Here is a 16,112-nt window from a genome sequence, read left to right on the forward strand (position 1 = left end):
TATGATAATAAATATGTAGAAATGTATGATAATAAATATAGTAGTTACCTACTAAAAAGATTTTTTTATAGGTAACTAGGTAAACTTACCTACCTATTGTATTGTAGGTATCTACTTGACATTGCTTTATCGTTCTACTTGTTTTTATTTTTACATACATAGGTAGGTACTGTATTCCGCGACAGGTTGAGATGGCAATCGGGGTATGAGGCGGGGGTGACACCCCGCACACCCGCACGTCACCCTCGCTCGCCCGCACTGGGTTAGCACAGGGGCCGTGCGGGTGTGCGGGGCATTCCCTCCCCGATTGCCATTTCGACCTGTCGCGAAGGTATGCATTGGGTACCTATTAAGAGTAAAATTTAAAATTTAAATCAATCGAGTTAAATACAAGCTATACCCTAGTTCTCGACCTTATTGACGGTTATGAGAAAGTTGTTTTTTGTCATATTCTTGTTCAGTAGGTATCATTCATAGATTGTTAAAATGTTGTTCCCTATGTCAATAAGGTCGGAAATCGCTTGCACCCATTTATCTGCTTGCGCCTCATGGTGAAATCGGTGCAAGCAAATCTCGACCTTATTGACGGTTATGAGAAAGTTGTTTTTTGTCATATTCTTGCTCAGTATAATTCATAGATTGCTAAAATGCTGTTTTCTGACGTATGTCAATAAGGTCGAAAATCGATTGCACCCATTTTTCTGCTTGCGCCTCACGGTTCAAGCAATTTTTTTTGTGTAACAAAATAATGTAACGTTAATAATTATTAAATATTTGTCTGTAACACGTGATAATATTGTGATACACACATGAACCTGTATTTGACACCTCTACTACATACTATTGTTCTCTTTGTTGAATTGTTTACTGAGTTAATTTTGTAGGGATTGAAATAAATTCTGATCAAAGAACTGGTAACATGCAATATAACAGAAGGGTACCAATTCATGAATAAAACTAAATTCAATGTCAGTTCTATTCTGTTGTTCAGAATTTCGTTTTCACTTGAATTTTGTTTTATAGCTAGAGAACATTTACGACTTGTTATATAGTTAACATATTATGATGAATAAAATAGTTGTATTGAGTTTATTTTACCAGCGAAATTGCTATTGCGAAATCAATATTAGGATAAAAATGTTGCACATAGGTGCTGGATGGATAAATAAATATTATCTATGTTAATTAAACCTCTAGAAGAAACATCTTGCTTTGTAATTAGTTTCCATTACATGTAATTGTTTTATCTACAGCTTCGTGTACATTCGTCGTTGTGCAAGTAATGATGTCAACCGTGGACCATATGAAGAAGAACTTGAAGTATGTCTACCCAGATGCGGCCTATCATTAGTAAGTCTTGAAACCAACGAACCACTGAAACCCATACACACGCACACCCTAGAGACGCAACACTCCTATTAACACATGCACAGACGTACGCTCACACATAATACACACATGCACACTCGCAGATACACATTGTACCTAATTATACTGTCTAATCTCTTTTGAAGCAGTCTTTTATGGCTATAAGTCTGTACCACCTAGATTAACACTGTAAAATTACTTTTGTGAAACGCTATTAATTTCTAATAAATAAATGAATACTAAAAAATAAACAAATGTCAGCAGGATTGGCATTGTTTTAAACATTTTCTTAATTAAAAAACTGTTTTTTCCCAAACCTGGTTACCCGTGATCAAAATAAAATTTTATTTACAGCTTTCACATCAGCTTCTTCTTGGCATGGTTCGTAGTCCTAGTTAACCTCTTCGCAGCCGCCTCCTTCCTTTGGTACTCACGTAAGAGAAAAGGTGATAAAGCCGCGACTGATGAGCTAGCGATGGCAGACGAGCCCACCATCATCGGTCGATGACGCTGCAGACTAAACTCAAGAGACTATTCTCGTCACACTTATCAATATTTCCTCAAGTCTCTTTTGAATAGTGCTCAAATGACCAATAGCTGTAATTTATATGAATGTCTTCCATATACATTTTGAATACAAGTGATTGTGTTGCAGTATTCAATTCTGTAATAAATAATAATTGTTCTGTTGGTTACTGTGAACATTTTTTAATTCTACGTCTCGCGATCTTGTTTTACGCCTTGTTAATCTTATTATCGTCTTGAGTATTGTTATTAATGTTATTTTTTTAATACTGAAAATGTACTATAAACTATTACATTATATTATTATCGTGTATGTTCTTTAGACTTATGAGATTAACGACAGCCTTATTATTTTATTGATAAATGTAAAGTGTAATTGTTATTCTGCATGCGATTCAAATAGGCATAGTGATATTACCTTGAGCAAACTAATGTTCGGACCAAAGAAATATGAAACAATATCATATCACATAGTGTTTAGAAAGTATAAAAAAATCTTTGCCTCAAATAATAAATAATTGTAATAGTATATTTTTATTAGCAACTTAAAGTTTATCGTACCAAAAGTAGATATCTCTCCACTTAAATTAAGTACCTATTATAAGTATTAAAAGACACAGCTACCTAGTTTTTTAATTGAAATGAATCATCTTAATTAAGACGTTTGCTATTCGTATTTGAATCGCATTTGTTATCTTATTACTTGCTGCCATAAGACTATTATTACCTACAAATAAGTACCTATTGTGTAACTTAATCTAGTCAAACTATTTAATGTATCTATGAATTGTAAAGTTACCATTTCGTAATCATCCCAATAAGGGAAGAAAAATAACAGCATTCTATATCCAACTCAGCAAGTGCCAATTCAGTTGTGCCAATGCGACAAAGAAAGCTTAAACGCAAAGAAATCCCGACGTCATTATCATTGGGCAAGCTAGCATGTTAATTTATTATTACGCATTTGGCATCTTTGGCTCGACTTTTGTATAGTCAACAATTAACAAAATAAACGCTCTGAATTTTGTAGGTATTACTTTGAAACTTAGGTATAATTTAAATTTTAATGTAATAGGTACAACTTTACGTACATTTTCACAGAATAGGAACCAAATTAATTTCAAAGATTCAAATTTTGGTGTAAAGAAAATCAACACGAGGACAGGAATGTTTTGAGAGAAAATAGAAAACATTTAGAAAATATAAACCCACAGCAGCGCGATTGTGGTAGAATGACAGCTACAATGTCACGATCGCAATCACCTCAGATTGGTTGACGCTCGCTCAATATTGGCTACAATACATTGTTGCAACAACAATAGCACAAATTCAGCCAATCACAACAATTGAGAAAAAATGCAGTTTGAGGTCTCATTTACACTGAACCTCACAGTGCTCACAGTCAGAGGCTGACATTACGTCAAGCTTATTTCACACTACAGAATATAAATTATATTATAGTCCGGCGTTATATTGGCGTTCTTAATATTCGTACCAAATTTTACTCTAAAAACCGGCCAAGTGCGAGGCAGACTCGCGCACCGAGGGTACCGTACTACCGTCGTACTTTTTCGACATTTTGCACGGTAAATCAAAAAATATTATGCATGAAAATAAATAAAAATCTGTTTTAGAATGTTCAGGTAAAGCCCATTCATAAATGATACCCCCTTTGGTATAGTAATCTTACTTTGAAAGTTGTTTGTGAGCACATTTTTTTTTTTTTAAATTTAGGTTTTTCCCTTAACGTCTGCTATAAGGCCTAGTACCTACCTGCCAAATTTCATAATTTTAGGTCAACGGGAAGTACCTATTTCTTGACACATAGAGAGACAGACAGACAACGAAGTGATCTTATAAGGGTTCCGTTTTTCCTTTTGAGGTACGGGACCCTATAAATTGATAGTGAATGTTGAGAACGCAAATATTAACCGGACTATAACTACGGGATAATTTATATCCCGTACTTTAAAGTAAGCTTTAAGTGTGACTAGTCCCTGGTGTGAACGCTTAGTTAATGTAATAAATATAATAAACGGTATTAATTAGTACGATTTAATACAAACCATTGGAGATGATTACGGAATGCTCAAACATTGTGTGTTTGGTTTATGGTGAGTTATATTATGTAAGTCTTGCTTGCTACCTACTTGTTATAACGAAGAAATTGATATAATATAAAAAGTTGCAGAACGAAAAGAAAGTTTTTTTTCCAGTCAGAATGCACACTGATTTTCATATTATCGAATTGTACACTGAAATTCGTTTATTATTATATATTATGTTATTTATGCGTAGAGAACGTTTATAAAATAATGATTGTTTTTATTCGTACTTGTAAAACTGTCATTGCTATTTGGAGACGGATGATGATGAATGAAATAGAATTTTTCAGTTTTCCTCCCAATGATTATTCGACGTGATTTTTTGATTGAGTAATTGTAAACTTTTCGATTGAATAAGTATGCTGATATAATCTAAATATAAAATTAATAAGGAAGCCAACGGTATACAAAGAAATATTTTTTTTATATCTAATATATGAAAGGAAAAGGTGACTGATCTATCAACACACAGCTCAAACTACTGGAGCATGAAATTTGAATAGTCCACGCGGACAAAGTTGCGAGCATAAGCTAGTATTATTATATAGTTCCGCATAAAATACGTAGAAATATATAATAATAGAAGTTAAATGATAATTTTGTAATAATTTTATTCAGTTCTTCAATTTCTCTACAAACACAAAAAGTTTGGGAATAAGCATACGATTAAAATGAAAATATTGTAGCTTACTAAAGTTGTGTATAAGGGGTCATAATTAATGTGAATGTGATATCTAATAAGGCATGAAATAAATTGACCAATAACATAGTAGGTATATGACCTGCGAGTACAGTATTTAAACACATAAGTATAACCAAAAAGCTTTCTACAAAACCGATTTATTGCAATCTTTTTAGCATTGTCTTATACGTTGGTGTTATATTCCTTATTATTATGTACTTAAAATCTATTTAAAAAATCAATGATTTAATAAATTCCTTATAAACCTAGTTTTATTTATTTATTATTCATGTCTAATTGGTATGGCTAAAAGTACCTACCGCAACCAACATTATCAATATAGCATATTTATCAATTATCAATAACATAGTATTATTATTCTTGCCTACCTACTAGGTACATTGAATCTACATCTATATTTAAATAAACATGTAGTCCCGTTGTCCCCGTTAGCCCTATCCCCGTTAACGGGGACAACGATCCCAATACACTTCTCATTTTCTTCATTAATAAATTGCACCCGTGCGAAGCAGGGGAGGGTTGCCTAGTCCTGGTATAAAAAAGTGAGAGAAAATTTTATCATACCATATTTTTTATTAAACGGATATTTTATACCTTTGAAATGAAAAACCAGCCCCCGGGCTTGTTTTCACTAAATGACGTTGTTTATTTTCACGGTGCGGCAGCGACGTTACTAATGCCAAGACAAATTGAGGTTGTTTGTAATTTACGTTCTGTAATGTGATGTGATAATGTTATACGATGTTTCAGTCCATTGTTCTCGCTCCGGAGCCATCCATCTGAGAAAATATTTGCAGGTATTTTTAAGCCGCCAGAGAAATTAACGACTTTGTCTTACGAATAACAGTTTGGTAACACAAGGTAATATTTTAAAACGAATCGTTTTGAATGCGGAAGTTTTGATGTTTAATCACTTGTTTAATGTTATAAATCACTTTAAACATGTCTGACTTTGGCCGACTTTTATCGATTCGACTAATATCGGTAGTCTGTGAGAAATCCATACTAAATATTATAAAAATGAAATTGTATCTCTGCCTGTCTGTCTGTCCGTAAGGTGACAGTCAGACAGACAGTGTGTCACTTGTCACCTATGTATAGCTGCATTAAAAATGTTTCGCTTTTAAATATTACATTGCGTTACTAAACTGTTGTTTTGTTTTCATGGCTCAGCCGTTAAACCGATTTGACGAAATTTGATACAAAGATGAAGATGAAGCATGCATCCCGGTGACACGGACATAAGCTATTTTTGTTCTGGAAAATTAAAAAGCTCCCATGGGATTTTTAATCACGTGGACATCATCTATGGCTTGCATCCCGTACAGACATAGGCTAGGTAATTTTATCATGGATCATTTACTAGGAAGGTATCTAATAAGTTTTAGCATTTCGATAGACGTTGGGGTCCCAAGGTGCTGGAATGGCCACCTCGCACCGGAAGACGCAGCGTTGGAAGACCCCCCACTAGGTGGACGGACGACATCAGACGAGTCGCAGGGAGCCGCTGGATTCAGGTGGCACAAGACCGTGGCGTATGGAAGTTCCTACAAGAGACCTATGTCCACACGTCTATCGGTCTATGATGATGATGACTTATTAATATAAATTAATCTAGACATTTATGTTTATTCTAATTAGATGTGTACTAAGCAGATAACAATAGAATTATTATCGTCAACTACTTGAGTTCAAAGTAGCGTTTAGTAGAAATAAAAAAGTACTAATTTTCCGTCGGTCTATTTAAAGTCGTGCATTGTCGAAAACCTGGCACACACCCAGAGCCCGGCTCAGGGCTGTGACACGGGCCAACCTCAGACAAAGGTTAGTGTCCTAAAAAACGCCGAAGGAAAGGCCAATAATGCTAATGAACCGGCAAATAATATGAGAAACCATCAAAGGTGTACTTGAAATTAATTTGAGGAACTTTGTATTAAAAATTACTTATATAGGTACTCCAATTTATTTTATATGCGTCCCAAAAGCGGTGTTCAGACACATTTCGGTTGTTAAAAGAATCAAGTTATGGCCTCAAAAACTACCAAACTTCTATTTCACCCTTAGGAGCTGAATTTTCAAAAATCCTTTCTTAACGGGTGCCTACGTCATAATAAATATTTTTATGCCAAATTTTAACCCGAACTGTCCAGTAATTTGAGCTGTGCGTTGATAGATCAGTCAGTCAGTCAGTCACCTTTTCCTTTTATAGGTATAATTAGATTAACAAAAGGTAATTCTGTGACAGCTGCATTAATCTGCGTGTGATTTTTGTTGAATATAATATCGCAATATTATATTTTTAAATACCTACTCGATGTTCCTCGATCTAGCGTGGCTAATATATTATTCGTAGGAATGAATACATTTCTGTCAAACGATGTTCTTGGCACATGCTTGGCAGAAACGAATTCTTTTCTCAAAACTAATAAACAGTTAAATACCATGCTGGCGTATTTTTTACTTCTGCTTGCTAATTGAGATATTGATGAACTTTCGTGAAGGATTTCAATTTCTTCTACATAACCGACTCTCAGGAGATTTTCGCACGTGCAATTTTTAATTCTTTTTTTTAATTTATAGACTAGCGTTTGGCTGCAATCAGACCTGGTGGCAGGTGATGAGGCAGCCTAAGATGGAGCGCGCTTGCCCAGAAGATGCCTATTCACTCTTGTCTTGTCTTGTCTTGGTTGAAATTTCGTTAATATTATCTGACCCGGGTTCAACTCCTCGATCCTAGTCCTGTAAGTCTCCAATGCTCATCTAAACCGTGAAGAGGAAGGGTGTTTACCAATATTAGGTATGAATTATTGATATTGGGAGTAAAATAAGACTTACCTGACCTGATACTTCTACCACGGCATTATAAATTCAATAAATTTATCATTTTTTTCTGCTATGCTTCATCATTTCAGAGAGCAAAATCTGATGCTACGGGAAATCTAATCAAAAATCTAAGCCAAGAAAGCGAGAAAAGAATCTAATATTTCTGTAGTAAATTGTAGATAGATGTATTTCCAGCAACAATCTCTATACAAGTAGGTATCTCTAATTGATTGGAAATAATGAAAATAAGTAGTTGTATAAATTCAATAACTTTATTTTGGTCTAGATGTAAGTAGGTATTAAGAGTTCCAACTCGTGTCTCTGTTGGACATTTTAATTTATTAATGACCGCTACCATATTACAGAAAACCCACGAGAAAATTGGGAGTCCCTTTGTTCGTTCTCGTATCCTAATAAATTTTAAAACACTAGAGTTAGGACTTTAATACATCGTATTAACTTTAAGAGCGCTATAAATCAGGCTCAACATTAAAAAGAAATGGAAAATTTATAATGAAAGTTATATTATAGGTGAAGTTAATTTTCTATATTTAGCCTATATGGTGTACTGTTAATTATACTGTAGAGACCCTCGTGTAACTTTCCTGGCAATCGTCAGAGTGAACTAGAGTGAAAGAACTCTCGGCAACACACATTAGGCTATGAAATGAAATAAAGATAGTCGTTTCATGTTTCATAGCCTACCTTACGTCTTTAAGTAACATTTGACGCCTGCCAGTGACGTCAAAGCCTTTATATTTTGTTACAAGTTCCCTAACTGTCGTGAACTGTGTTATCGTTAACTGTGCATACCTAAATCGGTAAAAATTTAATATGGAGATACCAATTATTAATATACTCGTATTTTATTGTATAATATAATGGGTACATACCACTATAGGACTAAACCCTCCTTAGACTTAACCACAGACCTTACAGGTCTGACAAAAATCCATAATTGTTTACATGTCACCGTAGCAACAAAATATCAAATTGCATGTTTTGTTGTGGACCGTAATCGTACCGTAATGGATTAAAATAATTTTGACTTAACCGAAACAGATCAATAAATGGAAGGTAATTTAAGCGGATCACGCGATATGGCCGAATCTAAGGTAAGGTTAACGTTTCCCCTTTTAACTTAATTGATGTGACTTACGTGACATGCGACTGGAGTTAGGTACACGATACCTGCCTGTCACACCATACCTTCAGCTAAAAGTAGATATCTGCGGACCTTATCTTCATATACATAAAGACCGTTTTAAAAGCAAAATTCATGTATTCCATAGGGATTCGCGCGTAGGTCATAATTTATTTGTATATTTCCACACCTTTTTTTAATGTGCCACTCTCATTGTAAATTATTTATACACTGCCTTGTATACACTCTATAGGATCGATCATAAGGTTATCAAAATTCATATGTTTACATTGCATGTTGAAATAGATCAAAATCTGTGTAAGTATAAAAGGAGAAACATACAAACTATATCATTCAAACTATTGGGTCATACATTAGAAACTTGAGATTTTGCATGTAGGTTCTGTCTGTAATCTAGAATCCTGGTAAAAAACGATTTTAGTTAGACTTTTTAAACGAAGTGGCCGAAAAAGCTTGTACATGCCTTATACCTAATATAAGACTGATAATGAAGGTCGCAAAACAGACAAAGCCACATTTCTGAATACTTACAGATACCAAGTAAGAATTCAAAAGGCAGGAAAGAAAAGAAAGCCCAAAAAGACACTGCCAATGATGACAGTTCTAGCTCGTCCAGTGGTAAATAGTTACCTTTAATTTCAGCACTATATTTTTAACTTTTCTGATAACTAGATCATTAAAGTTTTGCAGTTAGATGTAAGCTATCGCTTTACCAAATTTCGTCAAAATCGGATTCGGAATCGGTTAAACGGATTGGCCGTGAAAGGCGAGCAGACAGAAAGACGGACGGACGGACGGACAGACAGACAGACAGCATGGCTTTACTTTGACCTCGCTGCACTGCCTCGGCTGAAGGATACCCGTTTGCTGTTCGAGGCTGATGAATACTATTACTGACCATGCTGCCGAATAAAACAAAACCATAGTTGTCATAGTTGTGTCGATGTATTGAGTGTAGACCCTGCTAATATGATAATAATATGTTTAGAAATATTTTGTAGGAAGATCCTTATAGGTACCTAATTAAATTAGAATACCCATTCATATCTGAAAAAGAAATATTTCCTACAAAATAACGAGGTTATCTTTTACGCTTTAAGATCAATAGAATAAAAAGGGCTTTGAAAAGCAATCAATATTAATTTATCTTCAGCGAGTCGAGAAGATGAGTCTCTTGGTCAAATAGGCCAAGGAGTAGGGACAGCATCCATTACCATAAGTCGGGAGGAATATCTTCTGGCTTACAAGGATCTAATTTTCGACCGTAACCACGTACAAATAAAAAACAATTTGTTTCACCGTCGCCTTGCTGAATATTATAAGTGAGTACTTAAAATACAAGATTTGTTGACCATTAAAACGAGGAAAAATTCGCTTAGGTATCACTTTGACAGCGTAATAATAGTCATATCTAGATATAAGCTGAAAATGCAAGATATATAATTATATAGATAGTAAAGATAAGTCTGAAGAATCTGTGATTGTAGCGTTGAATTTTTTTTTTGTAGTGTGTGTTTATACATTTAATGCTTTTATTAATATTTTTTTCAAAACGTGACACAAGCATTTTTTAGATTAGAGACGAATACTTACCTAATGGCTAAATATTCGTCTAATGGTTAAATCGTTTAACTTTCAGAAAAAGGAAACTTGAACATGTTTTAAAACCGCTGGAAAATGTACAGCACTTGGAAGAAAAATATCAACAAAAACTTTTTAGTTTCCAAGAGTTAAAAGAAAAGGAAGAACAGGAAATGGCTGATGTAATTTTAATGATTTACAACTTTTTTTCAGATATACCTAGGATTTAGGGATGACTCTACTCTCCGCGACATAGCCGAACCGCGCTGAGTGCTGCACAAACGCAGCACCGGTATAGATGCTAGCTTTTCACGGCCCATCCGTTTCACCGATTTTGATGAAATTTGGTATAGAGATTGATTGCATCCTGGGAAAGGACATAGGCTACTTTTGATCCCGGAAAATTAAAGAGTTCCCACGGAATTTTTAAAAACCTAAAAATCCACGCGGACGAAGTCGCGGGCATCATCTAGTAATAAATATTGTGAACTAGATGATACCCGCGACTTCATCCGCGTGGATGTAGGTTTTTAAAAATCCCGTGGGAACTCTTTATTTTCCGGGAGGAAAAGTAGCCTATGTCCTTCCCCGGGATGCAAGCTATTTCTGTACCAAATTTCGTCAAAATCGGTTGAATGTTTTTGAAAAATGTTTGTGAAAAAATGATTTATTTTCTGACTTTTCGACTTTTGACTTTCAAGACTACAAAAACAAAATCACTTAGGTAAAATTCTAAAAGACTTAGGAAGTTATCTACATTGCACATGAGCTACTAGAGCCTTATAATGGAGCTCCTTTCTGTACATTAGATAAAAGCGAAACTAAACACGGTTGAAGCTGAATATGCAGGTACGCTGGAAAAAGCGGAGCAAAATTTTGACGCACTGCAACACTATGAGAGAACCACTGGTACAGGACTTATATATTCTAAAAAAGGCAAACCTATTGCAGATAAGGTATGTACGAGCATAATTATTTAGCTAGTAGAAGAAAATAAATAGCGCGAAAGTTTTATTATTTTACGGAAAACCGATAAACCTAATCGTTCGATCCGAACGAAAAAACGTTGGGATCCCAAGGTGCTGGAATGGCGACCTCGCACCAGAAGGGGCAGCGCTGAAAGACCCCCCACTAGGTGGACGGACGACATCAGACGAGTCGCAGGGAGCTGCTGGATCCAGGCGGCGCAAGACCGTGGCGTGTGGTCCCTTCGAGAGACCTATGTCCAGCAGTGGACGTCTATCAGTTGATGATGATGATGATAATTGTTATTTGTTGCCAATATTATTTTACATGTAAAAATAAACTACTTTCAGACTGTCGAACGTTTCCTTACATTGCAAAGACACAAAAGCGAACAAACGTCAGCTCTTCGCCTGCGCTATATAAGAGCTAGAAACGCTGTCAATGAACTTGAATCTATCGTTCGTAAATTGGAGGTTATAGCCCCAGGACTATACGTTGCTCAATACGAACAGCTGCACATTGATAAGCAAAACTATTTATCAAAAATAGAAGGTACACTAATCTCTAACGTACCTACGATGTGTAAAGGGCATCTAAATTTTAGAGTATTCGGATCTTTTTCTTACCGATGTAATAAGAAAAGGACAGATAAACTGAGATTTTAGGTGCCAGTCTTGAGAATTGTGTAGAGTAGGTAAGCAGTAAGCACTAAAATTTAAAAATCGTTTTCCCTAATTTTTTTACAATATTAAAAGAAAAGATGCAGATACTCTAAATTAAGTTTAGAGAAAGACATCAAAATCGATTTTCAAAAATAGATAAGTACAATCTATATTTATGTACTAATATTAGTTATTTATAAATGCAAAAGTATGTTTGTTTGTTTGTTTGTTTGTTTGTCCTTCCTTCACGCCCTAACTAAGCGACCAATCGCCTTGATTTTTGGCACAGATAGTTGAAAGGATGAAAATGAACATAGGCATTAACATACTTTTTATCCCGGAAAATCAAAGAGTTCCCACGGTATACGGCTACGGCAAAGTATACATTGGAATAGGTAGGTGCATTTTCTATTTTCACATTAATCAGCAATATCCTTCGGCTACTTCATGGTAAAACCATGTTTGACTTTTCTCATTTTATACGAATCGGGGATATTAAATACCTCATTCAAATACTTGAAAGACAATTTTAAGAAAGCCGCCCGCCCCACGACCTCTTGCTGGTCATCTCATATAGTACTTGATGATACCCGCGACTTCGTCCGCGTGGATTTTGGTTTTTTAAAAATTCCATGGGAACTCTTTGCTTTTCCGGGATAAAAAGATGTCAATTTCCGGGACGTAAGCTACCTCTGTACCAAATTTTATATAAATTGGTTAAGAATCCCTTGGGAACTCTTTGATTTTTCGGGATAAAAAGTAGCCTATGTCCGTCTTGGAGATGTAAGCTATTAACTCTGTACTAAATTTCATCCAAATCGGATAAACCGTTGGTCCGTGAAAAACTAGCATATAGACAGACAGACAGACAAACAGACACAGACAGACACTTTCGCATTTATAATATTAGTATGGATTTGGTCTTCCATCCATCAACCATCCTTACAGACCGCGAAGATGAGCTAATTAAGAACAGGACAAATTGTACTGAGCATAACCAAATGCTGGCACACATAAGGGAAAAAATGCATCACACTGATGAGGTCATAGATTTTGCTGAATGTGATCTTGGAGATGCTGAAATTGATCTTCTACGAACTAGAGAGGAATTGGGAAATGTTAAGGTAAGTTTTTAGAATAATTGGAACTAGCTGGGACGGCGCGGCGCATATCATTTGGTACCTAGATGAGTGACCGTAGTTGATGTTCTTCGCCTTTAGCTTTCTTCCATGCCTCAGCGAGCACGTTAAGTTGTTGGTTCTGGTTATTATCACTACCATCTGATGTCATTATCATACTCTTACTGGGTCGTAAGTGGAAGTTTCTGACAACTCATCACTTTGATACACCAAAAAACCCTACCATTACATTACGCGTCTCTCTCAGCAACCTATTCATATTATAATGTTCTTATGTAAAGCTTACGAGCTGAGATCACAAGAATACTACGAAAGTTTTGATTAAAGTATTGTCAGAATGATAATCAATTCAAGGCCAGCGTGGTGGCCAAACCCTTCTAATTCTGCGAAGAGACCCGTGTTCAATAGTGAGCCGGCGCGGCGATGGGTAGATGGTGATGGTGAATATCAATCCATACTTCCATACTAATATTATAAATGCGAAAGTGTGTCTGTCTGTCTTTGTCTGTCTGTCTTTCTATCTGTCTATCAGTCTGCTAGCCTTTCATGGCCTATCCATTCAACCGATTTTGACGAAATTTGGTACAGAGATAGCTTGCATCCCGGGGAAGCACATATGCTACTTTTTATCGCGGAAAATCAAAGAGTTCCTACGAGTTTTTAAAAACCTAAATCCACGCGGACCAAGTCGCGGGCATCATCTATTATTATATAAAAAAGTATCTACCGTGATTGACGGACAGACAACACATAGTCAGCCGGTAGATCTAGATTGAAATTTTGCATGTCGATTCTCTTTATAACGTACACTCGAAGTCGAAATCCTTAAAAACCCTAAATCCACGCAGAAAAAGTAGCGGGAATCAGCTAGTTTGAACATAAACACACTTATTTATTTTACACTATCAGCAATCGACATGGCTGATATCCGCACTCGAAATGAGTATTTATTGCACCAACAAAGTGGATCTAGAAAATAAGTTCAATAATATGATACGAGATATCTACTGGGAGCTGCTGAAACATTTATAAGCGAACACTAGCTTGAGAGACAATTCTCATTCAGGTTTCCTCACGATGTTTTCTTTCACCGTTAAAGAAAGTGATATTTGATTGCCTAAAACATTAGTCCTAAACAGTAAATTGAATGTAATTGCTGTTACAATTTACGGATACTTCTTACCTTTCATGTCTTAAAACTGAACTATTTATTATTTATAACTACACTGAAAGGTTTGTTGCAAATAGGGTAGACGCGACAAGCTTCGTTGGTCTCTCGAGGAAGAACGAGTGAAAGCCGGCTTGCTCACCAGAAAGGATTTGTTGCGTGATTTCCAAGACGCCACCGACGAGGTATGCCATGCCTAGGGCCTATTATATCAGCAATTTGTAATTCTATTTTGTTATGAAGATTAGGCTAAGAGCTAGTTATATTCAGACTCAAGTTTATTTGAGATTATTAATGACAAAATGCATGCAAGCCACGACCTTTGCATTCAGCTACCCAGGAGACGGAATACTTACGTTGCATGAAAGTAGATTAGTACCTTACCTATTGAAAGGCCCTTTCAAATTCAAAATAAAAAATACTTAGTGATCTATGAAGCTGTCAAAATCAGTAAACTCTAAACAGAGGTCGTTGTTATTAGGTGGTATTAGAATACCAAAAGTTAATAACTGCTTTTTTGATCTTGTGGATAGCTCGTCCAAATCATTTATTTATAATAATATTATTATCATAATATTGTATGATCATAAACCGTGATAGCCTAGTATTAAGATGTCCGCCTCCTATTCGGGAAGTCGGAGCATGCACCTCTAACTTTTCGGAGTTATGTGCGTTTTAAGAAATTAAAATATCACTCGCTTTAACGGTGAAGGAAAACATCGTTACGAAACCTGCATTGGCCTGAGAGTTGTCCATAATGTTCTCAAAGGTGTGTGAAGTCTGCCAATCCGCACTTGGCTAGCGTGGTGGACTATGGCCAAACCCTTCTCATACTGGGAGGTAGGTACTTATGACATTAGCTGGTATTAAAAAATTCAAGAAAGCTAAGTATCTCTTAGCCTATTTCACTTTGCATAAAGTTTCATACTTTTAATGTTCTTCGTGTTTTTACCATTTGGGTCATCTTTTTTTGTGATCACGCTATGTTTGTCACTATGATTTGATGTGATGGATGTAGCGAAACTGTGTCGTACTTTGTAAACATTTCTGATTTCTTTTTTATTTCTTTGTCAATGTTCAATTTTTAACAGATGTTCCTCCTATAATAAAGTTTAATAATATAAAGCCGCTACCCCGCCATGGGCCCCTCTCCCCTACTTAAAACAGATAAAGTAACATTTTTCAGTGGATCAACCTTTGATTATATTGGAAATGCGATGTAGATAACAATAGGCTCTAAAAAGATCAAATTGAATTACTTATTTTCGTATTGGGTATTGGATTACACGGACAAAAAAAAAATCTAAATCTACGGATTATAATTGACTTTATTAGGAGACGTTTCGTTACTGAATATAGAAACTTTTTTTTACAGGTTGTAATGCTAAGGGAGAAGAAGAAAATACTTGAGGAGCAAATTGCTGAAACAACGAAGAAATTACGGGATGCTAGACAAAAAGTGCAGCTTCATACCGTATTAGATGAAATATCGCAGGATACCGATTATGTTATATGAAAAAAAGCGGCCAAGTGCGTGGCGGGCCACTTGCAGTGTAGGGTTCCGTAGTCACAATCCTCGAAAAACAGATGTAACTCCTTAACCTGTGAACCCTACTTAGCCATGATAGTTTTCCTTTAAAATTGATTATATATACTACTGCTGTGAATTTTTTCACGTTCCTATATACTACCATTTGGCTGATAGAGGGGGGGGGGGGACACAACACTTGACTCTAATAAAAATTAACACTTTAAAACATCATATTTTACAAACGGATCTAGTAATCAAAAAATGACGTTCCCATACCCACAGTATTTTTAAAAGACCTATTCAGCGATACTCCACGCTATGGGGTAGACCAGAAAAAAAAAAGTTCATCGCCACTTTACATGTAGGGGAGCTAAAG

The 16,112-nt window shown here is 35.7% G+C and overlaps 2 protein-coding genes across 2 annotated transcripts in view; both read left to right on the forward strand.

Annotated features, from left to right (window-relative positions):
- The window catches only part of LOC117987560 (uncharacterized), a 52,984-nt gene extending 48,034 nt beyond the window's left edge, over positions 1-4,950 (forward strand). The window contains exons 6-7 of the mRNA XM_034974584.2: positions 1,254-1,350; positions 1,723-4,950. Of these exons, the coding sequence (XP_034830475.1) occupies positions 1,254-1,350; positions 1,723-1,876 (251 nt within the window). The 3' untranslated portion in view covers positions 1,877-4,950. The remainder of the gene's footprint in view (positions 1-1,253; positions 1,351-1,722) is intronic.
- Positions 4,951-8,512: 3,562 nt separating this feature from the next.
- Positions 8,513-15,872, forward strand: LOC117987388 (cilia- and flagella-associated protein 184-like). Its single transcript, XM_034974391.2, has 9 exons — positions 8,513-8,639; positions 9,223-9,307; positions 9,843-10,011; positions 10,329-10,452; positions 11,080-11,226; positions 11,587-11,788; positions 12,847-13,022; positions 14,286-14,390; positions 15,581-15,872. Exons 1-9 carry the CDS (start codon positions 8,595-8,597, stop codon positions 15,719-15,721), a joined length of 1,194 nt encoding a protein of 397 aa, XP_034830282.1. The 5' UTR covers positions 8,513-8,594; the 3' UTR covers positions 15,722-15,872.
- The last annotated feature ends 240 nt before the right edge of the window (positions 15,873-16,112 follow it).

Source organism: Maniola hyperantus, chromosome 13 (assembly GCF_902806685.2).
Source record: "Maniola hyperantus chromosome 13, iAphHyp1.2, whole genome shotgun sequence".
NCBI classification, from domain to species: Eukaryota; Metazoa; Arthropoda; class Insecta; order Lepidoptera; family Nymphalidae; genus Maniola; species Maniola hyperantus.

What these genes read in the sequence shown, in the direction of transcription:
- LOC117987388 (XM_034974391.2), top strand. Translation starts at nt 8,595, where the DNA reads ATGGAAGGTAATTTAAGCGGATCACGCGATATGGCCGAATCTAAG. An exon ending in GCGATATGGCCGAATCTAAG is followed by an intron (nt 8,640 to 9,222) that starts GTAAGGTTAACG and finishes GAATACTTACAG; the next exon opens with ATACCAAGTAAGAATTCAAA. An exon ending in TCCAAGACGCCACCGACGAG is followed by an intron (nt 14,391 to 15,580) that starts GTATGCCATGCC and finishes TTTTTTTTACAG; the next exon opens with GTTGTAATGCTAAGGGAGAA.